This window comes from Colletotrichum orchidophilum, assembly GCF_001831195.1.
Source record: "Colletotrichum orchidophilum strain IMI 309357 chromosome Unknown Scaffold_87.1, whole genome shotgun sequence".
Taxonomy (NCBI): Eukaryota; Fungi; Ascomycota; class Sordariomycetes; order Glomerellales; family Glomerellaceae; genus Colletotrichum; species Colletotrichum orchidophilum.
In genome coordinates this window covers 200,313-219,475 of record NW_019173043.1, presented here as the reverse complement: position 1 = coordinate 219,475, position 19,163 = coordinate 200,313, and the positions used below count along the sequence as shown (strand labels likewise).

The 19,163-nt window shown below is 49.4% G+C and overlaps 6 protein-coding genes across 6 annotated transcripts; 3 read left to right on the top strand and 3 right to left on the bottom strand.

The window, feature by feature from the left end:
* Positions 1-274: 274 nt before the first annotated feature.
* CORC01_09582 (methyltransferase domain-containing protein) lies at positions 275-1,517 on the top strand (the record flags this gene model as incomplete). Its single annotated transcript, XM_022621211.1, has 3 exons — positions 275-743; positions 805-1,009; positions 1,055-1,517. The coding sequence occupies 3 exons, from the start codon at positions 275-277 to the stop codon at positions 1,515-1,517; spliced, it is 1,137 nt and encodes a 378-aa protein (XP_022472357.1).
* A 768-nt stretch (positions 1,518-2,285) lies between these two features.
* On the bottom strand, positions 2,286-5,554 carry CORC01_09581 (uncharacterized protein; the record flags this gene model as incomplete). The annotated part of the gene is made up of 5 exons (XM_022621210.1): positions 2,286-2,747; positions 2,834-3,043; positions 4,435-5,076; positions 5,133-5,397; positions 5,460-5,554. 5 exons carry the CDS (start codon positions 5,552-5,554, stop codon positions 2,286-2,288), a joined length of 1,674 nt encoding a protein of 557 aa, XP_022472356.1.
* Positions 5,555-6,638: 1,084 nt separating this feature from the next.
* CORC01_09580 (uncharacterized protein) lies at positions 6,639-6,993 on the top strand (the record flags this gene model as incomplete). Its single annotated transcript, XM_022621209.1, has 2 exons — positions 6,639-6,687; positions 6,824-6,993. 2 exons carry the CDS (start codon positions 6,639-6,641, stop codon positions 6,991-6,993), a joined length of 219 nt encoding a protein of 72 aa, XP_022472355.1.
* A 728-nt stretch (positions 6,994-7,721) lies between these two features.
* CORC01_09579 (MIP family channel protein) lies at positions 7,722-8,684 on the bottom strand (the record flags this gene model as incomplete). The annotated part of the gene is made up of 3 exons (XM_022621208.1): positions 7,722-7,951; positions 8,016-8,316; positions 8,376-8,684. 3 exons carry the CDS (start codon positions 8,682-8,684, stop codon positions 7,722-7,724), a joined length of 840 nt encoding a protein of 279 aa, XP_022472354.1.
* A 5,522-nt stretch (positions 8,685-14,206) lies between these two features.
* Positions 14,207-15,800, top strand: CORC01_09578 (peptidase family M28; the record flags this gene model as incomplete). Its single annotated transcript, XM_022621207.1, has 3 exons — positions 14,207-14,310; positions 14,369-14,676; positions 14,734-15,800. The coding sequence occupies 3 exons, from the start codon at positions 14,207-14,209 to the stop codon at positions 15,798-15,800; spliced, it is 1,479 nt and encodes a 492-aa protein (XP_022472353.1).
* A 960-nt stretch (positions 15,801-16,760) lies between these two features.
* CORC01_09577 (uncharacterized protein) lies at positions 16,761-17,949 on the bottom strand (the record flags this gene model as incomplete). Its single annotated transcript, XM_022621206.1, has 5 exons — positions 16,761-17,076; positions 17,123-17,164; positions 17,223-17,340; positions 17,403-17,736; positions 17,788-17,949. The coding sequence occupies 5 exons, from the start codon at positions 17,947-17,949 to the stop codon at positions 16,761-16,763; spliced, it is 972 nt and encodes a 323-aa protein (XP_022472352.1).
* Between the last annotated feature and the right edge of the window lie 1,214 nt (positions 17,950-19,163).

Genomic DNA, 19,163 nt, shown 5'->3' with positions numbered 1-19,163 from the left:
CCCCCCAGCCGATTGAGCAAACACCCGCATGCACTAAGCTTGATCATGATTCGATGTCGACGAGGAGATGTGGCTGACCAGGATCCATACCCTAGCAAGTCGTTCATATCTCGACAGGTCCGAGCGGGGAAACAGCATAGCCAACAGCTGTTTATCTTGTTTGTTCCTCTCTAAGTTCCCACTTCTCTTCATTCCCCTCGGTCGCACGTTGCATCCCTTCGAGAATCAACTCGTAGAATCTTTCATAAAAATTTTGACAACGTAAATTCAAACAATGGCTGAGCAGCGGACTGTTTCAAAGTCTCCTTCGAGATCACCTCTAAAGTCGCCAGCGGCTCAATCTCCGGCGGTTACATCAGCTTCCGCCGGCCAGTCGCCTGAGGCTACGGCCTCCGAGGGGGCATTGGCCACCACCGTACAGTCGCCAGATGCAGTCGTTGAAGCACAAGACGAAACCGATGATGATGGTGATGGTTATGAATCAGCATCTGATCGAGGGTCCAACGCCTCAACCACGCTGGCATCCACCATCCGTGACTTCAACTTCGAGAACAGAAGACGATATCATAAGTTCAAGGAAGGCCGGTATGCATTTCCGAACGATGACGCTGAACAAGAACGGGAGGATATGAAGCACTCCATGGTGGTCACCCTTTGCGGAGGGGCATTGCACAGTGCGCCTCTTAAGAACCCTCAAAGGATCCTCGACATTGGCACCGGCACTGGCATCTGGGCAATCGATAGTACGTTCACCTTTGAATATTATCATCTGGAGAGGCTTACTAAATAGCCTGATAACTGCAGTTGGTGACGAATATCCGGAAGCTGAAGTAACTGGCATCGACCTCAGCCCCATTCAACCTCCCTATGTCCCATCCAATGTCTCCTTTATAATCGACGATGCCGAGGCAGAATGGTTATACCCAGACAACTCAATTGACTTTGTTCACGTGCGGAACATGGGAGCTGCTATCAAAGACTGGGAGAAATTACTTTCACAGGCTTTCCGGTAGGTCAGATAATTCCGACACCATATTTCTCTAACTTTGTCCAGGGTTTTGAAGCCAGGAGGCTGGATCGAACTCCAGGAAATGAAATGGAATTTCAATTGCGACGATGAAACGATGCCTGCGGACTATGCTCTCACCAAGATGATGAAACTTGTTTGGGAAGGTCTCGGGAAATTTGGGATCGAGGCAGACGTCGCCGACGTCAACCCCAAACGCCTCGATGACGCAGGCTTCATCAACCAAGTGCAAGATGTCCAAAAGGTCCCCGTTGGCGAGTGGCCAAAGGAAGAGGACCTGAAAATGATTGGAGCGTACTGCAAAGCTGTTCTCTACGACGGTATCCATGGTGTCACTATGGGACCACTTACACGAGGTCTGGGCTGGACTGCTGCAGAGGTCGAGATCTTTTTGATCGATGTGCGAAAGGATCTAACGAACACGGCCATTCACTCATATGTCTTTTATCACTCTGTTGCAGGTCAAAAACCGAAGCAAAATGCCGATTGAGGACTGAGATGAGGATCAAGAAAAAGGATTCACTAGGGTACATAACTTTAGATCTGTGTATATTACATTATGAGCAGGTCACACTCAGAAGCGGCTTTCCTAATGCTACAAGTAACTGATATGAAGACTGAAATGCCAAGTAAGACCGAAGACTACCCTTGAATGGAGATCTGGAGTCTCCCTCAAGATGAGAAATCCACAGGTATACGGCAATACACGACGGTATTTGCTATGCATGGCCTTGGGCGAGACAGACTCAGTCTTACATGCTAATCTTGCCAATACTAGTTTGCTGGCTGTCTAGATTCTGGAGCTTACAGTGATTGCAATCACTAGAGTCAGCGCTGGTGAGAGAAGCAGCTAGAAAGAAAATCAACGAGTTCAGAACAGGAGGAGGGTTCTATTTCACTTTTGTAAAAGAGGCATTTGGTGTAGACTAAGAGTGGATTGGCGGCGGGACGCTCACGACGAAGTTAGCGCGACCATTGAAAGAGCTTTTAAGCGTCTCGAAGCTCTTGGAAATGGATACTTAGACAGTGGCCAGGGTTCTATTCTTGGTGACCACAGCTCTAAATGCCAGATGATGCTCGATGGCTCCAACTTGCCAGCGCACTTGATTGAGTTGCATCCTATGAGCATGAAGGGTACCGTCCCTCGCCGTATTTCAATAACTATCTTCAACTACACCTCCCTTTGGCAACGGGTAATAAAGGGTTATCTGGCCCAGCCCGAATATGACAGCTGTGATCAGTGCAAATGAGGTAAAAATCACAGCCACCTGATAGAAATCAGTGCTACGCCAAGAAACAGGGCGGTGTTTCCTACCTTGCCGTTGTCATCAAATCCCTTCCCCCTGCCAATATCTTCGGCTACAGCACTCCAGACTAGGAAAATCATTCCTGAAATCATGCAAAGGACCGCGCCTGCGAGGAACAGAACCGATAACTGCCAGGCGTAGACCTGCATTTTGCGAGGACGATACTTCCATTCGGTACCGATCAAGACGCGATCCTGGGAACGCAAAGACTGTCTGATGAGGACCAGGCCATCTCTATGTCCGGCCATTCTGTGGAGTCGGATGGTCTGGTCCGCAGCCGTCAGCACGCTAGCGAGCGCGAAGGCGATGCCACAGAACCAGCAGGTTCGCACCGGCCAAGGAGTTGTTGTCTCGGGTGGCAGAAGATTGGGCCATGAACCTGTAGACGTGAGAACATTTGCGAGTAGAGCAGCCTTATGTATGTGTCAGCTTAGCTACATGTATGATGTCTTGGTTGCGGAGCAAGTAGGTCTTTGAAGTCAGACAACGCTCAACTCACCACGACGCCCACAAAATTCAGCTCTTGTAGCTTGTTATCCTTCCATTTCTCGGTGAGCTTGTTTCTTTCGCTCTTATCCTCGTGATTCAGCAGCAGAAGCAACGGGTCGTAGGTCAATGTCGGCGGGGAAAACAGACCGCCGCGGAAGATATTGACCATCAAAGATACAACACCGCTACTTTTATCCTTAACGCTGCGTGAAGTTGATCGCTATGTATCATTATTAGCTCAATGACCCTCTGAACGATTTCACTATGCTTGATGGTGGCGGGCGATTCTCATAGAACGCACTATTCTAGCTGCTGCCGCTGACTGGCCATTATTGCCTAGCAGGGGGGATCTCATCTGAGGGAATTCATCTGAAAAAGACATCATCGAATCAAGATTAGAGTCTAATGCAACACTATGATATCGCAGTATATCGACTTCTTCACTTGAATTCAGCGCTGGCGCTTAGATGTAGTCAACTCTGTCGATTCAACCCCGCAATCGACTCCGAAGTCATGCGTGGCGCCTCCAAGCAGACCGTACGTCATTGTGAACAATTCGCTAATCGAAAAGAGGATGGATCGGTGTTCATTTCGCTTACATAAACACCCTTCCGAGTTTTCCATTGTTTGCGATGGCGTTTCGATTTCGTCTTCACTTCATCGTAATGTGCCTTTCTGCCTTCCCTGTGATTCAGCTCTCAACGGAAACCAGAGCTAAAAGGCGAAGATGCCGCAACTACTTTACAGAGTATTTCTTACAGCATCTGTAAGACAGTTGTTTTTCCCCTGAACAACTTATTAGGTCGGACTTAGCAAGATCGACCATGCCGGCCTACACTCAACTTTTTGTTCTGAGGCAAGTCGGTTTCCTGTGACACCCCCATGAAGCAGATTGAATGTCTCCGCCAGGCTGAGGACCATGAGAATAGCTCTCGCGCCATCGACAGAACAATATAGGATCTGGTGTTGTAGTTGGTTATCACGTAAGTCTAACAAAGGTACCAAAGGTCTCCATTTAAGGTCCGGGCTAGATCAAATCAATTCTCTTTTTAAACGACTCCCTACTGTTGATGGAAATTTTGTTGAGATTTTGCGAGTGGCAATCTTTGATATTGCCCATATAGACGGAGAGAGTCTATCCGTATTATTTGAACAAACAGTATATTTGTAGGCATAACACACACAGGAGTCCCTGTAACAAACCCATGCCGCCTTTCCGTTGTGATGTGCTCCGTTACTTATAGAAAACCATGGCAGCACAACACTTCAAGATGCCCAGGCGTCATCTCAAACGCAGTCGTGGCGAGAGAAATGACGTCCACACACATCTTCATCACACACTCCAATGCAACACCTCCGGCACCAGTCGTCTCTTTTCGTTGTTGTTCGATCTCCACACCAGAAACACCAAACGGGCTTAGATCCTCTTTTCAACATCATATTCGAGAGCTCCTCACGAGCCGGCCGGCTCGTTCTGCCAATAATATCGTCGAGCACCTCGCTTCTCGTCATATCCCTCTCAAGCCTGGGTAGCCACTTCACCCAAGGAATCCACGAACCGGCCGTGTTCGCACCCATAATAAGCATCTCGCCAGCGACATCCTTCCTTACAAATATCAGACTCTCTAAGCCACCCAATACGCCCTGAGCCGTCACCTCATGACCTCGCTCCAACGCCTGCTCAAGAATAAAGTTCCTAACGGCTTGTCCAATGATTCTACTCAGCATCATAAAGTTGCCTTGGATAGCGATATCGATCGTGGTCATGGCTTGAATGAGGTCTGCAGTCGGCAGTGGTTTATGAAAATTGCTCTGCCACTTGCGAATGGCCCGGCCGCGTGAACTACCCGAGAGCCCAAATCTCTTGACAAATTGGCCGTCAAAGCTAATGGCAACGCCCTGAGCGCCAGTAGCCTTGCCAAAGAATACAAGGTCAGGGGAGGCAACATCGAAGTACTCCTCCCGCTGGAAGGAAAATGGGGCGCCGCAACGTATAGCAGTGAGACTCTCGTCCACTGCTAGCAGAAACTGCTCCTCGGCGCACATGACGCTCAGTCGCTTGAGCACACTGCGATCCAAGACTCTTCCGTTGTACTGAGTTTCTACAATTTCAACAATGATGCCGATACAGCCTTTTTCTTTGGCAATGTAAAGCTGATCTCTCAGTTCTTCATCAGAGACTCCATCAATGTGGAGAAGAAAAGGATCGCGTCCGTAAAAATTCGGGGAACCTGAAAATTTGAGTGATGACTTCTGGTTAACAAAAATGTCAGTGGTGTAGGGGTTGATGGAACTGAATTGGCTCTTACTCCTGACGCGCTCTTCGAGGAAACCGTTGTCGCAGCGTACGTGTCCGACAAAAGTGCCCAACATGGCTTCTTTGCATGCACATCTTCCCAACCCATCCTCTTCAACGTGTCATCTTCATCTGTGAATGGGCTCTCAGAAGATTCTGAATACTCAGACAGTGAAAGCTCTGCAAGTGTGAGGATTATTTGGACTGTAGTTTCGGGATTCATCGTGCTATGATTTGAGGTTCCGTAATGAATTGGGACGTATCCACCAAAGTAATTTCTGCAATTGTTCACAATTGAACTGTTAGAAGAACTCCAACTCTTGACTAGACCACAACCTACGCAAATGTTTCTTCGTATAAGTGCAAAATCTGTCCATAACGACGCTCGAGGGCCATGCGGTTGTTGATGAATTCTCGCCAGAGTGGATTCGCCATTGTGAGGCTCCGCATTTGATCAAAAGAAAGAATGCTTCCTTCGCCATTGTTGAAGTTATGATCCAGTTTCCGGAGTGGTAGTCCTGCTGGGAAGGCCATATTGTACTGTCAAACGGGAAGAGTCTATGTGAGAATGACTGAGTATATAATCTAAGATTGCGCGAATAAGTACTAAGATGTATGCACCAGAGTGAAGAATGTACAGGCCGAAGTGCGTGTCTTTGAATGGGGCTGGGGCCCGCCTGTTCCTGATATTCGTAATTTGTGTTCGCTTGAGGCTTTTGTAGTCTGGATCGATGTAGGTTGGAACACAATGGTGTGATTGGCTTGGCATGGTTTGAAAGGTGAATGCCTGGCCGACACGAGTTCGTCTCCCAAGTGAGTGACATAAACGATGGCCTTAAATCTGGACTTGGGCCGGCTACTAGTGCTTGATCATGAGCCTTCGCTTACGCCCGAGAACTATCAGTTCCCTTCTGGTGAAAATCCCTTCAGGATGACCGAGGCAAGCTTTCTGTGCTTCGAAAGCTCTGGGCCAGCGGCTTTCCCTCTTTAATCAACCAATGAAATGTGCAAGAGAGACTATGGCAGAAGCGGCGTGGCCTACGTGATGGGAGCCCTCAGCATCGCTTCAAAGTCGAGTGGTCACAAATATCCCTTCCTGGAAATGAGGGGACGTCCGATTGGTGCTTGACAACTTCAAAAGTTGGTGCCTGAAGCAAGGACCATGTAAAAGCAGTAGCAGTAGTCGACAGTAGTCGAGATCCACGGTGGCACACGATCATGTGGTCTGGCCAACTAGCTCGAGGTTGAACATCGGGAACAACATTAAATGCCAACGGCAGATAAACGATTGGTGCGTCTTTGGTTCTGATCATACTGAATTCGTGCTGAGGTACCGGGCTTGGAATTATTTCGCCACTGCACTGCTTTGCAAGCACAGAACGCCAGTGCAGTTGAGATTGTTTAAGGGATGCTTGTGTTGAACGGGTGAGACCGTCACATATTCAGAATGCAGTGCATCCGACTCGTGAGAGTGAGATGGCTTAGAAGTCATGTGCCACAACACCCTGGCTCTACGGACATGACCGACCAAATCACAATCGACGCGGTGAACATCCAATGGGGCCGGCGTAAGGCAACGTCAAAACTCAATCGGCTTGTTAAGAAATCACTCAAGACGAGAGTTTACAGAGGGATTTGAGAATGAGCTGCTCAAAAACGCAGTACAGTAAGCCTACCTTAGTTGACTGCAGCATCGGGGCGAAGCATTCGGCTTACCCCTGTGCTTCAAGACACCCTCACGTCGCACCCTGGCACGTCGGCCCTATCTGATCGGCATGCTGCAGGGCCGTCCTCCAATCTGCGCCGCGGAATCTGACATCAATCTCCTCGATCGCCGTTCGAATCCGCCAGTTCCTTCTGGAACAGGACCCTGAATTGTGGTTCGACACCTGCCGAGCTGTCTAAGCCCGTGAGTGGCCGCGCCCATGTTGCTGTGCAACATTGAGCTCCTCAAAGCTGTCGAGATCGACAACGCTTGTCGTCTATCAACGAGTGATAGTGGCTTAATCCACTTCAATGCTCAAATTCGCCACAGAAATGAGCCTTGTCGGATTTCAACGACGGTTGATTGGATTGAGACCGAAATGCGCCACATCTTGGGCATAATTGAGTGATTCGGACGATGGCTGGTGCTGTGGCTTCAAACTTGCTGTCTAGGTACATGTAGGTAGGCGACAGCTATCTAGCAGCGGGCCTTCCGACCCATGTATTCCTTTACTTGTATAGTTCCATCAATCATCTACTTCCATCTACTTATGGAATCCTGATTCTGTAATGTTCTAGCAAGTTGTCGAGTCGAAGATACTAAGGCATCATTGGCATATGAACGATCACCAGCGTCAACTAGGCGCTGTCCATAGTGGTACGTTCCTGTCTGGTTTCGTTGATGAACGTAACTTAGAGTCTATTAGAAGCCCATAAGTCGATGTAACGAGGAGATATTAAATGTCATTTCTCCGAGGGTGATGTCTGATATGTTGATTGTTCTCAACGTTTAACAATGTTAAAACCCTATAATACGCCTATTTTTGCTATGATAGTGCCCACGCTCAGCAACCCAAACAATCTGCGATAGACTACCTAATTTTACCGAATCCCAATTTCAAGGCTTGAAACTACGCTCACTATTTGTTTCGTGGCCATCGTCATCTTGACCGGGATTGCACTCATAGTACCGGAGGTTGCGCAACAGAAGGTAGAATCCACAAGCAATCAAAGAACCAACTACAGGGCCAAGCCAGTAGATCCAGTGGTAGTGGGGGAAAATGCCGTCAACTGCGGCGGGTCCAAAAGATCGAGCTGGGTTGAGAGAACCACCAGTGAAGTACACGCCTACGGTAGCCAATGTTAACATAATGCTTAGCGTGAAGAAATGATGGCTTCATGTTGTGCTTACCAGTGAGTTCGGCGAGGAAGAATGACAGGCCAATGCCCACAGGAGCGAGAAATGTAGAGCGGTGCTTCTCAACGGCCAGCATCAGGATAACAAACACTAGTTGTGCGGTCAAAATGACCTCGATGAAGAAGCCTTGGGCCGTTTTTGTGCCTCCACCCAAGGCTGTGGTCACGGATAACGGACCAGGGAACATTGCAGAAGCAACCCCGGCTGCACAAAGTCCAGCAATGATTTGTGTGGGCATAATAAGAAGGGCTCGGAGTGGTGGCAGGCCACCGCAAATCGTGAGGGCGAGAGTCACCTGTAGAAGTCTTGTGTGAGTTGAATCGACATGAGAAGCTGGGGCAGGTCAATACTTACCACAGGATTGAACATCCCACCCGTGACCCGGTAGAAAGCCCAAACATTTGCTGTAAGGGAAACGCCGAATGAAAGTGCGATGAAGATGATGGACGGAAGGTTGGGATCCGAGCCTGGGGCTCCGGGAGGTGTATTGGCAACTTGTGTTCCGGCAAATGAAAAGAAGAGAAACATAAATGTGCCGACGAATTCTCCAAGAACAGCAACGATATTATTCCTTGTCGTGTTCGCAATGTTGAGCATAGGTAGCGAGCCAGCAATGTTCGCGCTATCGCCTGAAAGCTGGCGACCGACGTGTGTGTTAACCATTGTGAAAGAAAGAAAGATGTTAATCAAGAATAATTTTCCCCAATGCTGAGGCTTTTGGTCTAAGGCCCCGAACTCGAAAGTGAAGAATTCGCTCCTCTAAGACATGCCAGTCTTTATAACGAGAGATGAACGTCGATCCCTTCTCGGGTCTCCCTAATATTTGTCGACTCTCGGAGACTTACCTCCTGCAAGAGGGTGTGCAGCTGATAAATCGTTCTTGAGAGTGTGCCCCGTTCGCTACGCACATATTATCCAAATCCGCATTCGTCGCAACCCCATGCGACGAGAAAGTCGAACCTAAAGCGGCTATCCATGCCTCGAAGAACTGGTCGTCGCCGGTGACGCCACACGACCCATGGCGCTGGGTGAATACGCCAAGCTACAAGGCCTGGACTCCTCTCCAGAACGAGGTCGATGGACCTAACGGCACTTAGCGTACACACACCCGCACATGGCTGGTAGACTTCCCCAGCCTTGGAGAGCATCCAGGACGAACTTGTCTCGGTTGCGGCACCACTCGCGGTCATTGATGGGCATTAGGCTGCATACTATAAGAAAAGGACGTCACCCTCGACGTAGCTCGGGTGTAAGGGACGCTCAACCTCGATGAGGTCAGGGAGAGTCTCGACGGCGATCTGATATCGCCCCAGATCATCAGCTAGCTATACCAGCCGCCGTGTGTGCATCCAAGAAAGTCCCGGTTGCATTCTCTCTCTGGAAGCAAAGTCAAACACCACGCCGGATAAAACCACAAGGTTTCTGACAACTTTCATGGCTGGCCTGACACCTCCCAAACAGGAAGACACGTTGAGACATGATGGACGATTTGACACCTGTTATTCACTCTTGTCATTGGACGGAATGCGCAGGCGTGTAGTTCGTGGATGTGAAACCCTTTCGTGGCAGGCCGCAGCCTCGGGCATCGCTCCCGCGCAGTCTGATCTAGAGGGATCCGGCTCTACAGAAGCGAACATGAACTTACCGGACGAACCTCGTCCTCGTGGGCTTAGCGCCGTCATAGGAGCTTAACCTGTTCTCGTCGACATCATCACGGAAGCTAAGGATGTGGAGTCAGCTGGGATGGGAATGAGAGCATGGCGCCTGAGACACTCTCTCAGCTGGCAATTTTGACTTCCACAAACGACGCTAGCCCGCCGTCAAGGAACACCATTTCGTAGCGTGTGGTGTTGTGGCAATCTGGCGACACTAGACCTCGATTCCCACAAGAGTGACGTGTAAGCGAGTCGAATTCTCCTAATCTGACGGTGCTACATTTACGATTTCTTGCATTGCTTCCCCAGGAGAAGACCATTGAGGAGTAGTTAAACCAGCTTCAGAATCTGCCCAGGCTTTGGAGGAAATGAGCTTCTGTCTAGCGTTTCTTTCACGTTCCTTTCTGACACTTTCTTACAGTACTTATCTCGACATCGAGCTAATAACGCCCAGTCCCCATTTCTTAACTTTTCCGGACGCTATTCTCGCTTCAGCCCCAGCCTCTCGGGTTGTCCGCTTTTGCTGATCTCGAATTGCTCCCCGCATAGACTGGAGACCTGTCACAACATCACTGAGACGCGCCAAACTTCAATTATCAGAGCTGCCTCCTCAAAGTAATCAAGGAAACATCACAAATCACTTTTCTGTTGGAGATTTTCGGATCAGCCAGCCATTAGAGCGCCGCAATCTGAATGAATGTCAGCTGATGGTGCCTTCAAAGATCTTCAAAGACCGAAAACATCACTGCATGATCCCAGATCGCCGATTCCAGCTGGTTCCCGCGAGACGTCAGGAAGCGAAAAGGAGCTGAATCTCTCGGCCTGAGAAACATCTTTACCGTTCCAACGCTCCGTGGCTCGTCCTCAACATCGCGTCTGCCATTGTGGACGCGGCAGTACATAAAGTCTACAACCCGAACCTAGAGCACTGACGTTAATGCTAAGCACTCGTGGCGTCACCGGAGGATGGTGGGGTATGACGGACGGAAGTAAGAGGTACAGCTTAGAAGTCAGATGCGGCCGAAGAGTAGTGGCCGCGGGTACCATTGTCGCCGATCTCACTGTTTGCGGCTGCTATAGCGACTGACGCGTGGACGCCCGACAAAGAGATATGTCCCTGTGATTACGATAATGAACAATTGTGTAGTCAACCGGCATTCAAAGGCTTATGAGATCTGGCGATGCTAAAGGCCTGATAAAGCCTGTAAAAGTGGCCAGGTCACTTTTCTGAGATACCAAGTGATTTTCAATGATTCTTGAAATGAGTTTGAAATGAAGCAATATTTGCCTGTGTCAATGACGTTGTGATTAACACGTTGACGCAAAGATCTCATGTCTCAGGTACGTAGTAAAGTCCTTTACTTTGTTTTAATCACTCATCACATCTTTCCAGCTCGAGTCTGAGTCTCATCCAAAATCCAAGGCTTCATTCTCTTCAAAGCAGAAGAGTTGAACATCTTGAATCAAAAGATGATGTGTACTAGGTAGTGATAAGAGAGTCAGCTTCTGGATGCTGATGACATAATTCGTCCACTGCTAGAATAAGATGCATCAATGACCATCGTGTAAAAGTTGGATTGGTCTGCGCCATTCCAAGTCCGCATTGGTTATCTCTTTACCAGATATGGCAAGTGTTCTTTGAGCTGGAACGGTACGCATCAGGAAGATCCTCCCTTCAATGCCCAAATTCAACTGTACAAATACAAGAGGACAGTGGAGATTGTGGAGCTTGTTCATAGCACATGGTGCTGATCGCAACGTTCCCGTTTCCACGCTCCGAAGTGCCGGTGTGACACTTGCGGAGGTCAAAAAGATATCGAAGAGTAAAGTGGAACAACATGGAAATGCGAATACTCTTTCGAGTGTAGCAGCATCTGCAAGTAGCGGCGCCGATGAGGGAAGGTTGCATTTGGTAGTGAGGAACGATGCGAGGCACGCTGATCAGATTGCAAGCAGAGGAGGTTAAGGAGGTCGCAGGTTCAACGGCCTACACCAGGCTCAAGTTTCCTTGTCTCGAGAACGTCTATAATAGAGGGGTAGGATCTCAGCGTTTCATTAGCACATCATTTACAAATACCCTCGCTGTTGATATTTTGAGACACACCGGCCCCCAACTCCTGAAGTAAGATGTGACAAACCTTGTACTGCTACCAGACACCAGTGAGGTGGAGAACCTTTTCCCTTGTAATCTGTACTAAGAAGAATGATCATGGCTCATTGAAGGATACGTGGGTAAGTAATTAGGTTAAACCCCACATGCGCCTCGAAATGCGGCCCAATGTGAGGCCGCTAGACTTATCTACCCGTGTACCAAGTGATCAAGGATAAACATTCCCTCGACTGTGACCCGTGACAACAAGAAGATTTCAAGGGGCGGCTCAAGCGATCAGGTTTGATAGACTATAGGGTCCAGCCATCAAGGTCCTCGAGTCCTTAGCCAAGGTGACCCGAGACGTTGGGTGCTAGCAAATGCAAGTCATTGCGACAATCTTCGTGTGTCGGTGTCAAAAGCTTAACTAGACTTAACCTTTGGTTCTTTCCGAGAAAATTGATACGAGTTGCGCAACCTTGTTGGCCGAAAGTAGGAAGGCTATTCGTGCCAGTTCCTAGTTCCCAAGTAACGTGACTACATGTGCTTCCCGAGTACTTGAGGTACTATAGCTCACGCTGATTACACGGTACTTTGCTCATAGTCTTCTACGTAAATTGACGAATCTACTTCCTGTTCTAGTCTCTCATAATCATCAAGTACCGAGGAAGAGAATATAGAGCTGAGGATCATCTAAAGACCCAACTTCATGGCCTACGACCGTTTCGAGCATGAAGCACACTCGGCCGACTGTTGACAAACGAAGGTTGGCGGGCCGGCATCCCACCTACACTACTGTGAACACAAATTAGCCTGTTGTGGGGCCGAGCGCTGTCTCCAAACCAAGAACAACCTTACAGGGAACATGGGAGGTAAGATGGAAGAGCACGCCCAGTCAAGGATGTTATCGCATCAATCAGCAACTCCCCGCTTCGCCAAGACAACTGAATACATTCTACGTTGCCAAGTCTCTGAACCGGCAATCCACCATAAGCACATGCCTTTCCCGTCATCTTGGCCCAGTGCCTCATTGCCGGGGTCGCTTTTAGTCGGAGAAGAAAGTGAGAATTTCTGTTTTGTGGCGCATACGGTAGGTGGAGGGCTCTGATAACTTTGACTGTCTAATACGTCGAGCCGTTCATTGGCGCCCATATGATGAAGTCAGGCGGCTGGACCAACGTGTTCGTCAGTTCTCGCCGATGGTTCAGTGCCCTACCACGTTGAGAGGGGTTTTGAGCGACGACTCGGTTCACAGTGGCGCGATGTTCTTGACCCTGCTAGCCAAGTTCCCTTGGCAGTGCTACGCTATAGCTGCAGTATGCAGGCACATACGCAAGGAGCTCACAAACGACTATTGGCGGTCGATTGCTGTTGTGGTCCGCGCAAGACTTACCTTCCTTTGGGCATCCTTTGCCCGCTGGTGACCAGACGACGAGTAAAGGCAGAGCAAACCAGCCTTGCGCATATAACGAAAACAGAAGCATGTTAGCAATTCAAGAATAACTTCGGTCGGCTGTTCTCGTGCCTTCTTGAGACACTGTGACAAGAAGCGTAAGGGGGCCAGAGAAAGTGTTCACACCAACAGAGAATAGTAATGTAGGTATTGAATCATCGGCCTAAGGTCCGATTAGACTCGTTTCTCTCAGCCACTCTCTCCAAAAAGCCCCTCTCGTAAGGCTTGGCACCTGCCCGATGAAGCAACCATGATCCACAGAGTCTAGAGGGGAAACATCCGCCGGTAGCCCAGAGCTTGTCGCATTTCCACTTCTTCCATGCTTCTCCCATGCTCCACGCCTGCTCCTCATTGCCCCCCCCATTTCATCGGACCTGCTCTCCGCGTCCTAGTATCGGCATCGATCCAAGCATATCCTTTAACCTTAGTCCAACATTCGCAATTCTCTCTGGCAAAAGTACTTTGCCAAGAACACCCAAAATCGTTCACCTGCCAGAGGTAGCATCTCCCGCGACGCATCGATGCCTCAGCAAAGTGGCCGGACAGGGAGGCCTACCAGACCCTTGGAAAAAGTTGATCCAGGCCAAGTTCTGATCCGCCACGCTTTGTTGTATTCCTACGATGTTCCCAAGCTATCCCGCCCCCCTGCCTCCCGGCGGCGAGCCAACCACAAACACGGCAAACGTGCCCTCGTCAGTATCTTTGCTGCCGTGCATCGACCAACACGAGCCAAGCTCGCAAACTCCTCCACTGCTCATGAGGCGGTGTCACCGTATGTCGTCTTATCGCGCAATTTTATTTACGCCGTAGCCATGCTCTTGGCGTGCCGAGAGAGCATACAAGCTTGAAGCGTATAAATGTATTGTACGCGCCGCTGGCAGAGTCAACCGACTTCCTCCTGCTGATCAGTCCGATCATTGGGATCCTCAAACGTCTGCCAAATTCATTTCGTGCCTCAATTATCGCTTGAGGACAGCTTCCATCCACAATGAAGACCGCCACCGCTCTCACCGCGGCCCTGTTCGCGCTGCGATCTTTCGCAACCGATCCCCTCACGGCAGACAAGGCAGAGGCTGACATCAAGACCGAGGAGTGAGTCTTTCATCACCCAATTGAATTCCAGGGATGCAGCTAACAAGATGTTTTCCAGGCTCGAGCGCAACCTTTGGAACCTAAACAAGATCGCCCGCGATAACGGTGGTAATCGTGCCTTCGGTCTGCCTGGTTACAAGGCATCCTCCGACTACATCCTCGAGCGTGTCCAAGGTCGCTTCCACAAGCAGCTCGACACCAAGGTCCAGTACTTCAACCACACGTTTTCTCAGACCCGTGAGATCAGCGTGACCGGACCGGACGGCGAGGATGTCTACGTTGTCGCACTTCAATACAACCACCCGACGACGCTGCCTGGCGGTGACACGGCCCCTCTCATCGATACCCCCGTCGATGACGCTCGAGGTAAGAAGACTCAATCAACGCCAGTGTGACATTGATAGCTTACTCAACTATTCACAGGCTCTGGTTGTTTCGCTGACCAGTGGGAGGGCATTGATGCCACCGGCAAGCTTGCTCTCGTGAAGCGCGGTATCTGCGCCATTGCCGACAAGCTCAAGCTCGCCAAGGCTGCCGGCGCCGTTGGCGTTATTCTGTACAACCAGACCCCGGGCAAGGACATTGGCTCTGCTACCCTCAGCGCCGAGAACTTGGGCCTGCTGGTGCCCGTTGGTCTCGTTCCCCTTGAGGATGCCACCGCCTGGAAGGCGCGTCTGGCTGCTGGTGAGACCCTCGAGGTCAACCTTTTGGTCGACGCGATCTGGGATGAGCGTGAGACCTGGAACATCATCTCCGAGACCAAGGAGGGCGATCCGAACAACGTGATTGTCCTTGGTGCTCACTTGGACTCCGTCCAGGCCGGACCCGGTGTCAACGACGATGGCAGCGGTACCACTGCGCTTCTCGAGATTGCCGGGTCCTTCAAGAAGTACAGCGGCTTCAAGAACAAGGTCCGCTTCATCTGGTGGGGCGCCGAGGAGTCCGGTCTCATCGGATCTCTCTACTACACCGCCCAGCTTTCCGAAGCCGAGGCCGATGCCATCCGCTTCTACTGGAACTACGACATGATCGGCTCCATCAACCCGGTCTACAACGTCTACCTCGGCGAAAACGAGGGCGACAAGCTCGGCGCCCAGCCCCTTCACGACTACATCGCGGCCCAGGGCAAGCCGGCTGCGTTTGGCGGCTTCGGCTCCAGCTCCGACTACGTCGGCTTCCTCCAGCTCGGCATCCCCTCGTCCGGTATCTTCACCGGTGCCGGCGCCCCCACCGACCCATGCTACCACTTGGCCTGCGACACTCTCGACAACATCAACTGGGACGCACTCACCATCAACGCCAAGGCCACTGCCCGTGTTGCCGCTGACTTTGCCAACGAGCTCCCCGCCGACCTGCCTCGTCGGGCCACCACCACTCCCGCTCGCCGCAGCCGCGATGCCATCCGTCGCGAGTTCCAAAAGTGGGCTTTGGCTTCTGAGCAGGCTGTGCACGCCAAGAGCTGCTCCCACGGCGAGCTCAACATTTACTGAGCGGGACGTGTAGCAAGTAGTCTAGCTTCGTAATAGTAATGTCATCATGATCACAATGAAACGAGGTATAATCGCAATCATCTGAACAGACACCATGCTCCATGAACATTAATTACTGTCACTGCAAATACGGATCAGGAGGTCTGGTAAATAGCCATCTGATTGAAAAGGAACGTATTGCACTACAGAGGCAACGATGTTACTTTCAGTGTACTTGGTGAGATGGACAAGGCTAAGCCTCATTGCGTGTGAGGCACGTCGATGGTGACTACATATAGGTACTGAGATCAAGTCATTTGCTCTTTACACATTCAGTTCAGATAGCCTAGACCGTTATATGTCCACCGAAGTTGGAACATCCCGATTTCATTTGGAAATAATCACTACGTTGATGATGCTCAAGCAGCATGGCCCTCCATCATGAAAACCATGTCATCTCGTCCATAAAAGCCAGTATTTGACATCTTACATCCTCGGACGGCATCCTCAAAACAATCTCAGCATTTCTTTCAACTCTTGACCTCTGCCACCCCGCTTTGACACACTCTGTTCTCTACTTGCATATTCCCTCCTCACCCTCTACCTTTCACCGGACTTATCTAGCTTTACGATCAATGGTGACACGATCCGGCCGTGGCCTCATGCGATGATTTCTATCATGACTACCAAACAGACACAGCTGAGCTTTTTGAGCAGCACATCGCAGAGAATATCCAAGGAACTCGAGACCTCGGTGAGGCTCAGGCTACTGAAAAAAACCTTTCCCCGTTATATGCGGATTTGGGTATTAATTCTGATCTAATTTTCGAAATGATTGGGTTCCAGACTGACATTAGTCAAGAAATGCATCTCATCTGCCAGAAGAAGAGCAGCCAAGAAAGTCTTATTTCTCTGAAGGCCTTCTTTTTGTTCAGTCATTCCACCTAAAGGCCCAATCTTACATGTCATTTGCGCCCCCCATCAAATAATAGTCACTTCCTCTCGAGTTGACCCAAGGATTGTTGGTGGAGCAGCTTGAGTCGTAGTAGTGTTATTTGTAACTTGACTACCGAGACCGACCATGCGTAACTGTCGTCGGAAGCTTGACCTCATCGCTCCTTCTTGATTTTCCCGCATGTTAGGCGCAACGCTGTGTCTCCTACGGCTGAGAGAGAGCTTCCGAAGCACGGGGATTGACGCGGCCATGATGGTTGCTGCTATCTCAGCACTTTCCCATATAAAAAGACCTCCTAATTTGTCTGCAGAGGAGTAAGATTTCGCCGAAGTAGATTGCAAACTCAGCGCACGAAAAGCGTAACCTACTATTATCCAGCGCATTGAAGCTGAAGAGGTGGAATATCTTGACAATCCCTGTTGCTCCAGCACTTCGGTCATAATTAGCAATTGAACATAGCCCTCAATAATGGCAGAGAAGAGACTGACCCAAATCCCATGCTCATGGCCACGCATATACCAACTCTGTCCTTTGTACTGAGGTGCAGTGGCCATATGATCTTCCATGGCAATAACGATAGAAGAAAGTCCAAAAAGACTGAATAAGCTGACACATTACGCTGTGAGTGTGATTCATTGACCCAAAAACTGCAGCATACTCATGCATACCGGAAGCAAAGACAGCAAAGTCGAGTGCCTGTCTACCTGTCATGCATGGTAAATGAGAACGAGGACCACACGGATTTTCGAATAAGGGTACCCATGTCGCGACAGTAACGTTCATGGTCACCATGATGAACCACAATAGCCATCGTAGTTTTCCGGTGACGAGCCGCAAAAGAGTGAAGATGAAAGATGTCTTGGCGAGCGACCATGCCACATTTGCCATGACCCCAGCTGCATGGCTCATGTCCGCGTTTCTCTTAACCAGCAGGACGACAGGAACTAGAGACGTGGCATTAAGTACTGCGACTCGGAGGAACAGCTGGGTAGCGAACAGTATCTTCGCTTTAAGATGAGTAGAAGACGCATATCAGGAGCTTGGGATGCTTGCCCACGCAATAATGATGCAATAGTCATCTAATAACAGCCGATAGGTCATAGAATGTACAATCCGAGTGAATAATCGAAGGCCAAAAATTCCAGTTGCGAGAACGAAAAGTATGGACAGAGATGCAATTTGCCCTACGACGATGTTGTCTAATGGCGGAGCCATGAATGCTTGCGGCAGAAAACAATAAGCGTTACGGAAAGTGATGAGAAGATGACAAGAGAATGGTATCCATATGCCGGCAGATCGGGGAGAAGGGCGGAGCTCCGTCAAACTACAGACAGAGAGGACGTCTTGAGAGCATACGCCCCATCGAGATCTCCTATAAAGCTATCTAACAAGCATTGAAAAGATAAAGTACCGACCAAAGATCATTAACACACTTTTGTCGTTACCACCTCTTAAGTATGGCGAGATTATGGCGGCCAACCCATCCCTCAATACTTGTTTACTTCGTGGCTGGTTAGTATGCCCCTATGCATGTTACCAACTGTCAGGCGGGCGACTAGCGAAGGTATGTGTAAGGTGCGTGCTTCCCTCACAGGGGCTACTGAGACATTGCATCATCATTCCGTCAACGTGTACATCTACAATTCTAATAACCCGACGTTAGACCGCACAAATTAGTAGGAATGACTAAATTATGCTATAGAGTTCAAAATTTCATCACCATCCTGTGAGAGATCGCGAAAAGGACTTCACTTATAAGATCGTAGCAGTGATATTCGGTAGCCTCCTATGGCTTATTTAGCTTGCCTAGTCACGAGAAAAACAAGTTGTCCATCGAAATTCATGTCCTAATAATGTATATTGCATAAATACATTACACCCAGGGCGCTGAATTTTAGGAGCGGACAGTTAAGCAGGGATGGACTTAATTGTTTCCTCAGTCACCATGTAAAGTCTAGAGTAATACTCTTCGGTTCTAATACCTTGAGAATAAGCGAAGTAGTTTAGTAGTAATAGAGCACTGATCGAAGTTGAGTACTTGTTATAGTGTTCATGGATGACACCTCGGAGACACGTGGTCTCTGAGCGCAGAAACTGTACAATCGCGATCTTCGGGCGCGAGGCTTTATACGTAAGCCCCATTTCTCGGCGGTATTTTTACGTCTAGGCGATAGTAATTGCTTTTTATATATTATAATCTTTATTAGGATCAGTGCATATATTATGAGAGACAGACGCGTCTTAGGCCGGCTAGATCTTACAACTTTCAAGAAACCATCAAGTACACGGCCTATAAGATCTAGTTCAAAAGAGTGGGACAGCAAACGTGCACAGCTCAGATCTTCTCATTGACGAGAGACTGTTCGGTGTCATGCCGCTTCAAAATATCTGTTGAACCAAGATACCGCTTGATAAAACGCTTCTTCCTT